Source organism: Triplophysa rosa, linkage group LG1, assembly GCF_024868665.1.
Source record: "Triplophysa rosa linkage group LG1, Trosa_1v2, whole genome shotgun sequence".
In the NCBI taxonomy this organism is placed as follows: domain Eukaryota; kingdom Metazoa; phylum Chordata; class Actinopteri; order Cypriniformes; family Nemacheilidae; genus Triplophysa; species Triplophysa rosa.
In genome coordinates, this window is record NC_079890.1 from 22,978,898 (window position 1) to 22,994,837 (window position 15,940).

A 15,940-nucleotide genomic window follows, 5' to 3' on the forward strand; every position below is an offset into this window, starting at 1 on the left:
ACAAATTTGAGTTCGGGATGAACTTACCCTTTAATGGTTCTGCTCTGCTTTTTATGGAAAGTTTTGAGTGAAGATGAAAATGAACAACATATCACCTTATGCATAGTTACAGATCCATTGTCATTCCGGTGAAGACAGGAAATGTTCTTACAGACACCACAGCAGCTGCTGTAGTCTTTAGGAGGGAAGTAAATCTGGTTCTGTTGAACAGATTACATACAGTTAATTTTTTGTGTTTGCATTGTGTGTATGTGTGTTTAAATACTCACAGGCTGGCAGTGTGCCGTGCAGTTGGTGCTGGTTGCTTTGAGGAGATAGAAACCTGTGGCAGGGTTTAGTGTGTGTGTACACTCTGTGGTGTAACACACACCCTGATCACGATGCTCGACCAGTGTCTGCCCGGGCCGCATCACTCCTCTTACCCCATCCACACACACCCCATCTCTCACTAAAAATACATATAATACAAATACAATCATGCATTAGGAAATACTGTATATGACTTTGAGGAAATATGAGGAAAAATATGTCTTTTTAGAGAATTTCAGAGAGTGTGTGTTCTCACCACACATGAATCGCTTGCAGTTACACTGGTTTTCTGGATAAGACAGAAATGCTCTGTCTAACTGCATACTCTCACCCTGCAACACAAGACATCTGATATCAGATCTGACCCAACCGTTCAAACAAGTGCCTGATCAGAAACAAATAACAGAATAATAAAACAATATCATTCAGATATAAAGTAATTTCTAAAAGAAACAACCGTACTGAAGACTCACCAGAGAACATGTAGGGCGACGAATTTTTTCACATGCACATTCTAGGAAAGAGTGGAGCTTTAGACTTATTCAAAAACACACCTCATTTGTAAGTCGCTTTTAATAAAAGCGTCTGCTAATTGACTAAATGTAAATGTAGATCTGCATTCTGTTCTTTAGCACACATTCATTGACACAAACAAACAACAAGATACAATACACTTATTGAATTACACTTTAATCACATTATTAAGAGTGGAGAGGCTTACCACACGTCTGTGATGGACAACATATGTCTTGAATTTTTGTGGACACTGCAGTCATGCCAGAGGGACATGTGACTTCCAAGCATTGAGAGGGCTCACACCCTACATGGATATGCACATATTATTTTTTTAAATACCACTTTGCAGGAAGTAAACACTGGTCCAGAGGCAGTTTCAGTTTTTATTTGTGGAATGTATTTTATTTGTATAGTTTTTTTTATCTTGCATATACTATAAAATAAAATCTTAAAGATATTCCTTTAACACTTTAATTCAGTTATAAATGTTCTGTTGGTTGTATTTTGTTCAAAGATTGTGTAATGTTTGTGTACCAGCGTTGTTTAAGTCTTCCGAAGTGTCTATAGCATTCACTGCATTGACTCCATTCACTTTTATACTGAGCTAATAATATTTTATATTATTATAAATAATATAATTATTTATATTATATATAATATTTTCTGACCCTAAACTTTCCCTTAAATCTAAAACCCTACTGCATTTTACAGTACATTATCATTATATTATTTGAAAATAATATTTGTGTGTCTATGCCAAATGTTTGCACTTACAGCAGTGGTAAGCTGGGCAGCAGCGCTCTGTGCTGTTTGTGTCAACAATAAGCAGTTCTCCCTCCTGACACACCGGAGCTGCCTCAGAGCATCTGTCACACACTAAAACACAACATTAACCAAAAACTAGATAGTACATTTTCTAAAGAAACTGTGAGTGATGCTTTCTTGGCAAACCGCGGAACTCGGCACTAGGGTGATGACACTAAGTACTAATGAATCTAACCAACCCCCATGAGTCTAAGATGTTCTGATACAAAGTTATAGGTCTTGCTAAATGGTTGCTAGGCTAACCTGTTTGGTTGCTATGGGCGTGGCTTGGCATCTGCAATTGATAATACTCTAACCTATGAGTGAAATGATACAACCCGCGTGTCTCTACGATGTTCCTATGCAGAGATATAGGTTTTGCTAAATGGTTGCTAGGCTAACCTGTTTGGTTGCTATGGGCGTGGCTTAGCATCTGCCAATAGAAGATGCTCTAAGCTATGAGTGTAACGAACCAACCCCCGTATCTCTACGATGTTGTGATGCAGAGATATAGGTATTGCTAAATGGTTGCTAGGCTGACATGTTTTGTTGCTATGGGCGTGGCTTCGTAGCTTAATGAACTTCCTGGGCCACTGATTGGTTGCCAGAATAAAAAGAGCCCACCCCCTTGTTTCTACGACACTGTGTTCCAAAGATATCCACCTGGACTTTTTATAATGGGAGTCTATGGGAACGGTTGCTAGGTTGCTGTAAATGGTTGCTATGGGCGTGGCTTCATAGCTTCATAATGATCATGTGACACTGATTGGTAGCTTGAGTCAAATGAGCCCACCCCCTTGTCTCTAAGTGGTTGTATTGCGAAGATATTCAACACTGGACGGTTTTACGCCTTATATGGGCATGCTTCCTGTCGATGGGAAATTTTGGGTGGCTCTTACACCCCAGGGGTGCAACTTACACCCCATTGTGAGTGATGTTCTTAAAGAGACTGATAGCCTCTTCAAATCGTGTATTATTATCATGTTTCTACGATATCCTCACTCAGAGCTACGACCCGTCAAATTTGGGCGCAATGTTAAGTCAATGGGATTTTTCAGGTTTTTATTCGCCCCCCTATCGCACCCCTCTCACCCGATCACTTCCAAAAGTCATCACACACCATTCCTCAATGGGCCGCTCGATTTGATGTATTCATTCATGGGTCGAATGCAAAAAAATAACGTGTGAATATATAGGTATCTAGGTTTTGAATGGGAGTCTATGGGCCCCAATATAGGTATACAGAAATTTTGGGAGGCTCTCACACCCCAGGGGTGCAACTTACACCCCATTGTGATTTATGTTCTTATAGAGCCTGATAACTTCTTCAAATCGTGTATTATCCGTTTTTTTCTTCGATCTCCTCGCTCGGAGCTACGACCCGTCAAAGTTGGGCGCAATGTTAAGTCAATGGGATTTTTCAGGTGTTTTTTCGCCCCCCTATCGCCCCCCCCCACCCGATCGCTTATAAAAGTCATAGCACACCATTCCCGAATAGGCCCATCGATGTGATGTATTCATTCAAGGACAAGTAGCGTGCCAAACTTTTGGCGGAACAAGAATAATTATAACACATATGTATGTTCGAATAACAATAGTTATGCTTTTTCAAAGCATCACTAAATATCAGGTTATACAGAATACATCAGAGAACTGACATTAAATGATTAAATGTAAAATGTTATTGCTATGCTGAATTAAAACATTATAACAATGAATTATTAATAATTAAAGCTACAAGGTTGTTTTGGTACTCGGCCCGACTCATTTGTCTAATCAGCGTAATCAGTTGTCTAAAGCGTAATTCGGTTACCCCGCCTTTAAATAACAGTATTTAATAGCATTACATTATTTTTAAATAAGTAAATAAGCAAAAAAAGGCAATAAATAATTATTAAAGAAATACTATAATTAATAATATTATTAGTAATGACTTACTGCAGATGTGGGCCAAACAGCAGCTGCCTTCAGCCCGAGTGGCAATCAACGTCTGATCTTCTCGACACACAGGAATATCCAGAACACACTGATCAGGGTCACATTCTACAGAGAACACATTATTGTCAGACACATCCGCAGCTACACTGAAGCATGCAAACACAAAGAATCAAACTCACCACACATATACTCCGGACAGCAGGAGTCCTGCTTGTGATATGACACCAGCTTCTCTCCATATTTACAGTCTGGAGGAGCAGCTTCACACCTACTCTGATTACAAACTGTCACAAAACAATCACGCAGAATTTTAACATCCCCACCATCCAAAGTGCTATACGGTAGCATGTCTGTAGATATGTGTGAAATGGTTGTGAAACAGACCACAGGCTCTGTGAGGGCAGCAGCTGTTGTCATCTGCCAGATTGACACTGATCTCTCCTGTCCGTGTGCAGACCGGCTGAGCGATGTTACTGCAGTTATACTCCACCGGCACGATGCTGTCATTCTCACACTTATACATACAGCAGCCGTCCAGTGAGGCTTTCCATACCTCTCCCAGCGCTCGTGGCGTTCCAAAACTATCAGTACAGGCTACAAACACACATAATACAACTTAAACTTAAAAAACCAACAACGACATGTTTTTATAAAAAGAGGGAGAGAGAGAGTGAGGGAAGTAGAGGCCGTACCACACTTGCTGGGTGGAATGCAGAGAGAAGAATAGGGCCGGTGTAGTAGAGTTCCCTCCGGACACACACATCCCTCTGAAAGGCCGGTGCATTGCTCTGGGACAAACTCAAATTCTTGGTTTGGGCAGGACGGGGCAGTGCAGGCTGGCAAACAGGCCTGATAGCACAGATTTTCTGGGCACGCAAATGCTACAGAAACAGAAAGAACAAGATCATATTATTGTGCAACACACACACCTTAAAGGGAAAGTTCAGCCAAAAATGAAAATAATTGTATAATGTATTCATTCTCATGTCATTCCAAACCTGACTTTCTTCTTCAGAACACAAAAGAAGATATTTTGAAGAACGCTGGTAACCAAACAACATTGACCCCCACTGACTTTCATTGTATGGACACAAAACCACTTAGACATTTCTCAAAATATCTTCTTTTGTGTTATACATATGTAAACACAATGTAAATGTAAATAAAAAACATATTAATATCATTACTGGAAAAACATGATTTCTCTCATAAACTAAATATAATGCGAGAATATGCTCCAGTAATACATACGGCAGAAATCAAAGCTCCTCCATTCCATGCAGATGTAAAATTTGTGGCAGGATGCAGCGTAAGCAGCCAAAGCGACGCAGGGATTATTCACATACTCCACATCTCTCACCCACATCTCACAGAACGTTGATGGAGGCACCTAAAGCACACACACGGGTTAGGGAATGAAGTAGTTGCAGTTTTTGGTTGGAAAGGCCTTGAATGATGTGTGTCATACATAAGGATGGCAGATGGTAAAGCTCTGGTTATTCAACATCCTCATGCACTGGGAACAGTCACTGGTGGTACAGTTGACCTCTCTCCTTCTGCTGTGACTGATGTAGCTGGTGGTGTTGGAAATCTGCCAGCTATCGATGAACACTGCTGGATCCTCTTGTTCTGGCACAACTGTACCATTAGACAGAGTCAGATCATTCAATGGGTTACCATCACAACTACCTGCACAGGGTGGAAAAAGGAAAAGAATTTAGAGTGAAGAACGTAGATGGCATTAAAGTATGATGTGATGATAAAGTGTATAGTATGTATAGTGCTGTGACTTTAAAGGGATACTCCACCCAAAAATGAAAATTCTGTCATGAATTACTCACCCTTTAGTTGTGTAAATTTCTTTGTTCGGATGAACACAGATAAAGATATTTGGAACAATGTTAGCAACTGACATTTCTGCGGCATCACTGACTACCATATAGTAGAAGAAATTAAAAAGGTAATCAAAGGTGACCAAGAACTGATTGCTTTCCTAAATTCCTAAAAATATATTCTTTTGTGTTCAACAGAACAGAACAAATTCTACAATCATTTTTCCTACTATGGTAGTCAATGGTGCCCCAGAAATGTCAGTTGCTAACATTCTTCCAAATATCTTTGTGTTCAACCGAACAGGAAATTTATACAGATTTGGAACAACTTGGGTAAGTAATTTTCATTTTTGGGTGGTGTATCCCTTTAATACAGTAATGGCTTCATACCACACAAGCCCATGGTGGGCAGTCTGTTTTTATAGCTGTCCATCTCAATCACCATCATGCCTGTAGAGTGAAACCACTGGATCTTCAATCCAGCTGGACTTCGGATTAAATACATGTTTCCCGTGTCCAGAATCTCAAATCCAAACTTCTTAAAACGTGGCTTTGCATACCTGGAGTTCACATATAGCTGGAAAACCAACCAAACGTCTATTTAATCTCTTTCATCTGTAAAATCTACAAAAATAAAAGAATTTTAGACAGAAATGTGGACACTCACACGTCTCTGCAGACGGTTGATGAGAACTTCATTGGATTTGTGAGTGATGTTTAAAGCTGCCAGACACAAATTGGTGAAGTTCCACACAAGCTAAAAGTAAAAGAGATCTTTATTATGACTATGATAATAAAACAAAGCCTTAATATTTTCAAGGTAAATCTAAGGTCAGAGTTCAGAAATGCTTTTCATATCTCACAGTGTCATCTGTTCCAGAACATTCCTGCACCAGGATGCTGACGGTCTCATTGGGAAGCTGAGTCACCACAAATAAAGCAGCTTTAAAAACTGCAATGCTGTTCCCGTCAAATGTGATCACATTCAGATCAGGAAACACCGAACAACGACCTACACAGCAAAATAAACAATAATTAAATTAAAAAGACTTTAAACAGTTCAAAAAATGCCAGAATGGAAAAGATTATGGTGTTTAAGGTGTGTGTTCCTCACATGGGCAGTTCCATCGTGGACAACACTTATTCCCATTGACCAGTACAGCGAAGCCAAGCAGACCGCAGTTTGGAGGTGTCGGATCATAAAGGCAGCTCTGGGATTTATTGAAGAGAAGCAACTGGCCACTCACACAAATAAGCTTAGTGCATTCATCCACAACCTCTGAGTATGGAGACTACAGATATAAACACACACAAAATTTTGTTTAATACACATTTTGTTGTCCAAAATGTACCAAAGTGAATATTACAAAACCACAAAAGTATTTCATATGTGACTCACAGTGCATACTCTGCCGGGCATGAGTGCAGTAGTTTTGGAAACCGCAGGCGTCTGGGTAGTCATCCAGTGCTCTGGTTGTGTGGTGTAGGGAGGGCTGGTCATTACGGACGAACCAAGTGTTGTTCGAGCGGTGTCTGGAGCAGGCGGTTTGGATGTGACTGAGGTAGGTTTATCCACCAGAGGGCGCTCTGTGGAGCTGCTCACGCTGGTGACGGCAATGCTCTCAATGACAGTAGGAGAAGCAGGTGGTACTGGTGTGGTACTGGCAGTCTGGGTAACAACTGATGCCAAGCTGGCCACCGAAGCAGACGTCGTTGTTCCAGTTACTGACAGCAGTGTAGTGGAACGTGGAATGGATTCAGTTGTGTGTTTTGTAAATCCAGATGTGTATTCGGTTGTGGTTTCAGTGGTGTGTGTTGTAGCTACAGGAATACTTGTGGTTGTATCTGTGGATGCAGTGGTCATTTTATCTGTGGGTATGGAAGTGCTTTGTGTTGTGAGTGATGTCCCATTTGTGGCTGGGGGGAAAGTGCTGGTTTGGATTACTACTCCTGGAGTTTCTTCTTGTGTGGTAGCAACAGACACCCGTGAGGTCACGACTGGTGTGACACGTGCTGTGAATTCAGGAGTTGTGCTGGAAGTGCTGATGAACTCATGCAAGACTGTTGACGTCTGTGTTGTTGAAGCAGTTGACGGCAAGGTTATATCCCTGTCAGGAGAAACCCTAGTGGTGTCTGTGACAGGATGTGTGGTCATGGGTTTGGTTGTTGATGTCTGAATGATGGGAACCGTCTCCTTTTCAGTCGTGGTGGAAGTTAGTAGAGACTTCTCTGAAATGACACTTGTTTCTGTGGGTTTTGTTGGAGTTTTAGATTCTGATGTTGCCATCGTCACTGTCAATTGTGAAGATACATCAGGCACTGCAGTTGTTGTGATCATAGAATAAGGTGGAGGTGGTGATGTGCTGACTTTATCTGTGAGGTGAGCAGTTGTGGAAACTAAACCCCAGTGAGACTCTGTAATGTCTATTGTAGAAGCAGATGTAGCTGTGGATGTTGTCTTTTCAGTTAGTGACACCTGGGATGTTAGTAGCGTTGATGTTGTCTCTGTAGGTGCTGAGGTGAATGGGATGGTGGTGTAGGTGGTAAGTAGGGTCTCTGTTGTTCTGGCAGTGGTTCGGGAGGTTTCAGAAGGTATAGACAGAGTTGATGTGGTTTGGATTTCTCTCCAATCTGTTTGTAATGTCCTCCCAGTTGTTGGAACTTCAGGATAGGTTTGAACAAAATATGTTGGCTGATGGGTTGTTTTTGTTGTGGTTTCTGTTGGCACAAATACAGGCACTTGAGAGGACATTGTGGTGATGTAGGTTGTTGGAGCGGTTGTGGAGACGGATGTAGTTTTTGATGTTTCAGGTTGCTCTGAGGTTGATGGAATAAAAGGTGTTGTTTGAGTTGGAGGTTGTGTTGGAAAAGCAGAGCTGGTGGATTTCACTGGTATGTGGGTGGTTGAGGTTTCTGTGTCCGGCGGGGGGGTAGAAACAGTTTTGGATGTAGTTGTATCCAAAGGTTTCTGGATTTCAGGGGTGCTCTCAGGCGTTGTCTTTGAAGTGTGTAGAGATGTAGAAACTGTGAGATTTGCTATTGTGACTGAAGTACTCAAAGCTGATATTGGTGTTGTGGGTGCTGGTGAAGTGAACTTTGTCGTGCTGATGGTTTCAGAAGCAGTCTGTGTGCTACTACTAGACATCACCTTTGGAGTTGTGGTCTTTTCAGTGACTTTCAAGGTCTGTGAGACTCTGGGGGTCTCAGTACTCGAGGTACTAGAGGTAAGGGGAGATGAGACTTCAACTGTTGGGGAAGTGGCTTGTGTTGACCTCATGCTAGTTGAGACTGGAAGCACATGTAAAGTGCTTACTCTGGTTGGCTCCTTACTTGAGGTAGATGACAAAGTATGGCTCACAGTCGGGATAGTTGTGGTCCTGGTGAGTGGTACTGAGGACTCTGTCGGCCTGGTTGTTGTAGAGGTCACAGTGAGAGATGCTGAGATAGGGGTAGTGTGCACTGTGGTGGGGAAAGTGGGACTGTCAGTGGTGCTCGATGCTCTAGTGGTTCTCTCAGTGGACGCCAGTGGGATCGAGGAGGAAGAGGATGTTGTTAATGTGGTAATGGTTTCCACTAGAACAGGTCTGACAGCAGACGAGGTGAGTTTTCCTGTCGTTGGCATGCGTGTTGTAGGTGTAGCAGCAGTGGTGCTGGACTCTGGCATAGTTTTAATTGTGGATGATATTGAAACAGCAGGAACACTCAAGGTGGAAATTGCTGAGGATGATGTCGATGTTATGGCAGTGCTGGGTGGTGTGAATGGAGGTACAACGACTGGCTTAATGCCTAAAAATAAACGCAAAATATGATAATTAAAACAACTATAGTGTATATAGTACATGTGTTATGTTAAGATAGCTAAACTAGTGCTGTTTTATAGGTTCCTATAGGTCAGGATAAAAATAGAAACATTTTAAAATGAGTTGAATTTAGTAGTCGACCGATATGGGTTTTTAACGCCCATTCTAAAATTGAGAAAACTGGCCTATTGGCCAGTATGAGGCCGATAACAGAAATGTAATGAAACTAAATGAACAATGAAACTAAATGAACATTTACTGTTCCTTACGTGCTTAGTTAGCAATATGTAACTTAGCATCAAAACAGACTTTAACACATAAAATGATACAGTACACACTTTTGTGTTTGTGAGGTAAAATGTTTTCAAATGTGTTAAATTCATTTATATCACATCTGTTTTCCTCCTGGAGCTTCCAGTGGGCTGTGAATGTGACCCCAATGGTATTATTAAATAAGACTTAATATTCATTAAAGATTTATAGGACGATACGATAGGTAAAAATATTAAATATCGTCCGATTACATCAGCCATGGCAATATACTGCATCAGTATACTGGTTTAAAATACAATTTAAATAACAAAACAATACTTTTGGTCTAATCATATAACAATTACTAGGTCAAATTTTAGCAATAAAACTAAGAACAAGCATTGACAGGATGTTTTATTTGACTTAATAGCCTTATTTGTAGCTTACAGTCTTCCAGATAGACACATCTGTGAGTGACCTCATCTAATACCATGTGACTTGGACACTGGGGCAGGCATCCCTCGACCCTACAGAAAGATGCAAAAATACACTTTTAGCCAAACAGGTGTTTATGTGGCGCTCTGCATATATAAATAAAATGTATGTACTCTTACTTTAGTATGCTGGTACAGCTCAGACCTGATGGATCACTGCATGTCCTGAAACATGGACTCACACATGATTCATACCGCCACTGACATCGAGGACCCATTGGATAGTCCGGTATATTGCCTGTAGTAAAAATAATGATTATAGGTCAATATTATCTTCTGTTCTATATATAAATGTATGGATATATGTGCACATACTGACCTGTCAGTCTGAATAAAGTAGCCCTGCGGTAGCGATCTGAGTGACTGTATTTCATGAGCTGGAATCTGGACATCATGAAATGTAAGAAATACCCAGGCCTTGCCAAGGACTCCAGTGAATCAAAGCCTGAAATCCATGTGTCCATGTGAAGAACAAATGTAGCTGCATCCCAGAATGCTACAGTTTCTTCCCATTTCTGCAGTCTTAGCAGGCCACTGCGCTCTACTCTCAGAAAGTAGTTGGGTCTGTCTGCTGCCTCAAATGACACCAGTGATGAATCTGCAACAACGATATTAAACCCATTTGGAAACTCCACATTTGTATATACATGGTTCAGTTTGTATGATTTGATTATAAGACAAATATATTTAAAGCCATATGGTGGCGGGTGATGAAAGTATTTTAATTGTATATTGTTTGACTTGAGCATCTCACCATGTGGTCTGACTTTGCTGAGGCCTGGTGTCATCATGAACAGTGTCAGAACCTCATCAGTTCCTGCAGTATCTCTTTTTGGAAACACCAGTCCACTTGTCTTATTGGCTGCTAACAATGTGCCTCTCTCTCTGTAGGTCAACAGCTTAAATGGACCTTTCCCTAAAGCTATGAAGAAGATACACAGACACATAAAACAACACATTTTAAAACACCATGCGTAAAATTATAATGCCAAATATTCTATATGCCTGATACTGTCTTTAAAATATATATATGAACATTTTGCAATACCGTATATCTCAATAAACTGTATATTGTCATGTTAAGACCCAATATTTGTACTTACACTCATCTTTTTGTTAGGAATTTAGATTGACAACATTTACAGTAAACATGAAGAATCGTGAATTTGATATATCCATATAATATAATTTTCTCAGGTCCCTCCTCTACTCATATAAACACCTATATGTGTGATTGTTCTATGGGGAAAATATGCAGATGTACCTTTATTGTAGTATTCACAGTCATAAGCTGTAAACAGAGAACGTCAAATTATTATTATATCACAAAAATGTAACTGAAACACTGCAAGATCTGTCTCCTCATGTCTTTCAAGAGAAACTGTATTCACTTTATAGTTGCAGTGTACCGAGGATATGTGATCAAAAAGCTGGCACTCACGGCAGACGGAAGGGGAGCGCCAATCTACTGTCACGCCCTTTTGGCAGCAGCGATGAGAGTATGCCGCCACGCTGGTGCAAAAACACTCGCAGTCTCCTCCACGATTACAACCACACGTGTCTACCAGACAGTTCATATAGAACCACGTGACATCCACCTACAGAGCATCAAACACCTTTAAACACAGAGACCCTCACTCACTCACATGTACTACATGTCCACACACACAAACACAATGAGTGCATTAAGATGGACTGGTCACTAGACTAGCAAGTTAGTACTCTCACTTACCACTGGGTGGCAGACTTGAAACACTTCACTGAGCAAAATTCCACACTGTCTTTTTGCAAAGGGCTCACGAAGAGGGTTCAGATTGCAGGGGTGCCTTATATCAGGGCTGTTCACACACTGAAGAGACATTCCCACAGAAACAATTACTGTCAAACTAAGCTACACATGTACAGTATGTTCATTCACTGAGAAAGTAAAGCGTGTTTATTGTATGTGTGCTTTTCTGTTGGTCATACCTCTGCTGCTGTCCAGCTGTTGCCAAACTCCTGCGGTGTGGATGAATCAATGTTCTCTGGTGTTCTCATCTCATTCGCTGTCTTCTGGTCAAAGTTTCCACACAGACCAGATAGCTTGCCCTAAAATGACAATAAAAACAAGTATGTAGTTACAATACGTTTATCACCTACATCACTGTCACCGCAGTGTGTTTATGTGTGTGCTTGACCTGCCAGCGGGGTCCAGCCTGTATATGGATGGTGGTTTTTCTGTCCCAAAGCACTGTGAGGTCCTCCCCAAGCAGATGCACGATAGTGTAGTATCCTGCCTGCCAGCTATATACTTTCTGCCTGTCGATCACACTGGATGGGTTCTGTCATGAACCACAAAAACAGAATAATCTCAAAAAACGTATTTTTTTTATCAAATCATCAAACCAAATCATTATTTTAGTAAACATAAGACTGGCCAGAACACCATATTGTTAATATAATAACACATCATTCTTCAAATTTATCCGTGCAAGTATCTGTATGAAATATTAAAAGTATACTCACAGGTCTGCCGGAGTCATCATCAAACACTATGAAGGAGCGACCAATAGAGATGAGCAGAGATTTCCTGCAGATCACGCCACTCTCGAAGCAGTCAACATTCTCCGCTGTGACACTCATCATTGCATCTACTGAACTCTAAAACATACACACACACAAGAAAACATTTTGGTCAACAATGACACATGCACACACATACAAAAGTCAGTTCCTCTTTTAATAAGGATGTGAATGATGAGATTCTTGCTTAGAGCTAACCTTGACCAAATACACCTTGCAGGCACCGATATAATCAAACAGGAAACCATCAAACGTGCGGTAATGTCGATCTCCATACGCCGTACACATGGATGGACACGGTCGGAACTCACACTGGAACGTCCCGTGCTGACACACACTGCAACACATTATTTACATCATACAAGCACTTTAACTATATATTTATTCTCTTCCTGTTCTCTTCCAATTGTCTTTAGTGAAATTTGATGTCTGTGATAAATATGCTGTTTAGTTGGTTCTGAGCAACATTACATTGTGTTAAAGTGAAAATTCTGTCATAATTTACTCAACCTCAAGTTGTTTCAACTTTGTTCTGTTAAACACAAAAGAAGACATTTTGAAGAATGTAGGAAAGCAAACAGTTCTGGGGTACCATTGACTATACCACAGTAGTTTCTTTTCCTATTGTAGTCAATAGTGACCCAGAACTGTTTGGTTACAAACGTTCTTCCAAATATTCCTTGGGTTCAGCATAAAAATAACATTTACAGAGGTTTGAAACAACTTGAGGGTGAGAAAATGATGATATCAATTTTATTTTTGGATGAACTGTCACAGTTGCAAAAATCCACAGAATGGATGTGAATGTAGTCTCACCACTGATGGCAGGGGGATGATACTCTGTCTCCTGGGTAATATTCTTTCCCTTTCCACAAACAAGGGCATGCATGTGGATCGAAACACTCATCGCTATGTTTTAGGAGCCTGTGGAACACACACACACACATGAACCTGTAGACCTATCACACATACGAATAGGCTAAAAAAGAACATATGACCGGTGTTTGAGAGGTCAGGGCCGCAGGACTTTTGGATGGACAGCCTGAGACAGAAGAATATCTGGATGAACAGCAGTATAAAAGAAAGACCTCACTAGTCACCTGAGAAAAGCAGACCATTCTCATTCTCACAGATCCAAGCTTCCTTTCAGTTAGCCCCGCCCCCTTTCCATCTTTCTGATACAGATCTTGTAATATCGCAGCAAATCATTTTCATTGGCCTGAGGGCGCTTTGAGAGTTCCCAGCACACTGTCTGTAAGAACTGAGTAAAGTTACACCCCAGATAGACAGGCGTTAACAGCTCTCTTTATCCCACAGCCAGCATGCTGGATCACTTACTCCCATCAAAGAACACATATGCACCTACAGGAGCGCTGTTCTGCGTGCATTTATTAAGAGACGGAGAGATGGGACCATAACTAAACAATCACACAGTCCATTGCTCACCAATTATCTTCATGCACTGGTGATGCTGGGTTCTTTCCTGTGCCATGACTCAAATAGAACAAAACAAAAAGACTGGGGGGCTAAAATTACAAATATTCTAAAAGGAGGTTTTTGTGTCTAATTTTGTAAAATTATTACTATTGAATTGTTTTTAAAAGAAGCCATTGTAAGATGAGTTCTCAGGTGGTGGGACACAGCCTACAGTAGAAATGGGTCATAGGTCTGTTCTGAAGGGGGTTGCAGGCAGCAGAAAAATAGTATAACATAATATAAGTCCAAAAATGTATATATCAAACTAAAAAAATCAATTCCAAATTCTAAATTCAACGAATCACAAATGTCCTGTTCCTTTGCTTTAATGTTGTTTTCTCAACATTTATAAACGTTTCTTATATGGCCTGTGTGTCATACATTTTGCATAATAATGTGCCTATAATATAGCTCATGGCAATATGAATGCATTTCGGTGTTTAATTTGAAAGACGTTGTTCCTTTTAACCTGTACAATTACAGCACAGTGGGTGAATTTATTAGGTGTATCTGGTTAAGGGTATGTGGTGGCTCATTTAGAGTTATGGCGATACCATAATGTTCCAGACTGAAGCTCATTTACTTGCTTCTGTTTCGGTCTATATGTGCTCTGTTTTAAACATACCAGCTCTACCTAAAATCCCACAAACTCTCGTCTCACACGTTCCAACCTCCCTTATCACTTACTAAACCACACAAACGTACTTTCTAATCTCTGGTAAAACATACAATGGCCACAATGAGATCTGCAGGTTTCAAGAGGAGATTTTAGCAATGTGACCTCACTCTTGTTAGCACTGTGAGAACCCTCATCTCTGATCCAGTCAAATGCACGACACTCGAGAAGCAACAGAGGTCATTTGAGTTGACCCCTGACCTTAACCCTAACCCTGACCCTATTCCCAAGAGAGAAAACTATTGTTTAGCATCTGTATTCACACAAGTGAAATATCCTTAGCAGAAAGATCACAGAAAATATACAAATGTCTATTTTGCTTTTTGCTTTTCATGTTGTCAAATGAAAACGTGCTGATTTTGAAGTATGAAGTATAGGAATGTCTTTAAGCAGCTTATCAGCTATTTGATCCAGCTGTGCACCTGTTTACTGCGTAAATAAGAATTTCTGCCATTAACCAAGTTGCTTGGAGGTGGAGGAGGGGGTAATTGTCTCATTAGAACAGGAATTCCCCTGCTCACAAAAACACTCCTATACCCGCTGGTCCCATGAGACACACAGGTATCAGCATCACTCATTGCTTAATGGGCAGAGAGAAAGAGAGAAGCCGGCCATGGGTTATACTGAAAAGGTATTCAAAATATGTGATTTTAAAAACAAAAAATTGTAACAAAAATCCATAGGTAATGTGAGCAGGGGAGGAATTCAAGCAGCATGAGAGGTCTAGCTCAAATATAAACCACACGTACCACACACACACTCATGTTAACCAACATGCCCACATCCTTTGCTTGTCTTTGAATATGAGTGTTTGCAATAAATGTCTTCATGAAAGAGTACATGCTTGAAAATACACTGCATGGTTGACAGTCCCAGTAGAAAAGACTAGAGAGTCAACACAGTTATAGTCACTGCATATTAAAGGACAGAATAAGATAAAGAGAAAAGCATTTAAATGAATAAAAATGACACACTTCAGGTTTAAAATGAACGGCAGCACAGTTAATCTATTATTCTGCCATACTTTAGCTTTTTCCCAGCATATTGTTGTAGACTTTCTGCTGTGTCACAACATTCTGCTGTGTCCTCCACTGTAATCATTTTAGACCTCTGGAAACTGCATATACAGCACATAATAACAATTTCCACTTATCAATAATCTCATCATCACTACTTCTCAAGGGCCCTTTGTGACTTATTTACACCAGTCCAGATGCCAAACTATCAAGTTGCAGGAATTTATTAAACACTCATGACAGAATCTAACCCATGATATTTCTT

General features: G+C 40.5%; 1 protein-coding gene across 1 annotated transcript in view; it reads right to left on the reverse strand.

The window, feature by feature from the left end:
• otog (otogelin) overlaps positions 1 to 15,940 on the reverse strand; it is a 36,908-nt gene that overhangs the window by 7,769 nt on the left and 13,199 nt on the right. Inside the window, exons 24-52 of the mRNA XM_057332643.1 lie at positions 13,324 to 13,431; positions 12,706 to 12,844; positions 12,451 to 12,585; positions 12,123 to 12,266; positions 11,914 to 12,033; positions 11,678 to 11,794; positions 11,387 to 11,543; positions 11,210 to 11,236; positions 10,700 to 10,867; positions 10,265 to 10,543; positions 10,066 to 10,183; positions 9,899 to 9,978; positions 6,799 to 9,185; positions 6,514 to 6,691; positions 6,263 to 6,411; positions 6,067 to 6,156; positions 5,790 to 5,976; positions 5,036 to 5,256; positions 4,819 to 4,957; positions 4,260 to 4,448; positions 3,952 to 4,161; positions 3,747 to 3,851; positions 3,568 to 3,672; positions 1,600 to 1,701; positions 1,031 to 1,129; positions 783 to 823; positions 566 to 641; positions 270 to 448; positions 96 to 200 (exon numbers count right to left, since the gene is read on the reverse strand). Coding sequence (XP_057188626.1) covers positions 96 to 200; positions 270 to 448; positions 566 to 641; positions 783 to 823; positions 1,031 to 1,129; positions 1,600 to 1,701; positions 3,568 to 3,672; positions 3,747 to 3,851; positions 3,952 to 4,161; positions 4,260 to 4,448; positions 4,819 to 4,957; positions 5,036 to 5,256; positions 5,790 to 5,976; positions 6,067 to 6,156; positions 6,263 to 6,411; positions 6,514 to 6,691; positions 6,799 to 9,185; positions 9,899 to 9,978; positions 10,066 to 10,183; positions 10,265 to 10,543; positions 10,700 to 10,867; positions 11,210 to 11,236; positions 11,387 to 11,543; positions 11,678 to 11,794; positions 11,914 to 12,033; positions 12,123 to 12,266; positions 12,451 to 12,585; positions 12,706 to 12,844; positions 13,324 to 13,431 — 6,154 coding nt within the window. The remainder of the gene's footprint in view (positions 1 to 95; positions 201 to 269; positions 449 to 565; positions 642 to 782; positions 824 to 1,030; positions 1,130 to 1,599; positions 1,702 to 3,567; positions 3,673 to 3,746; positions 3,852 to 3,951; positions 4,162 to 4,259; positions 4,449 to 4,818; positions 4,958 to 5,035; positions 5,257 to 5,789; positions 5,977 to 6,066; positions 6,157 to 6,262; positions 6,412 to 6,513; positions 6,692 to 6,798; positions 9,186 to 9,898; positions 9,979 to 10,065; positions 10,184 to 10,264; positions 10,544 to 10,699; positions 10,868 to 11,209; positions 11,237 to 11,386; positions 11,544 to 11,677; positions 11,795 to 11,913; positions 12,034 to 12,122; positions 12,267 to 12,450; positions 12,586 to 12,705; positions 12,845 to 13,323; positions 13,432 to 15,940) is intronic.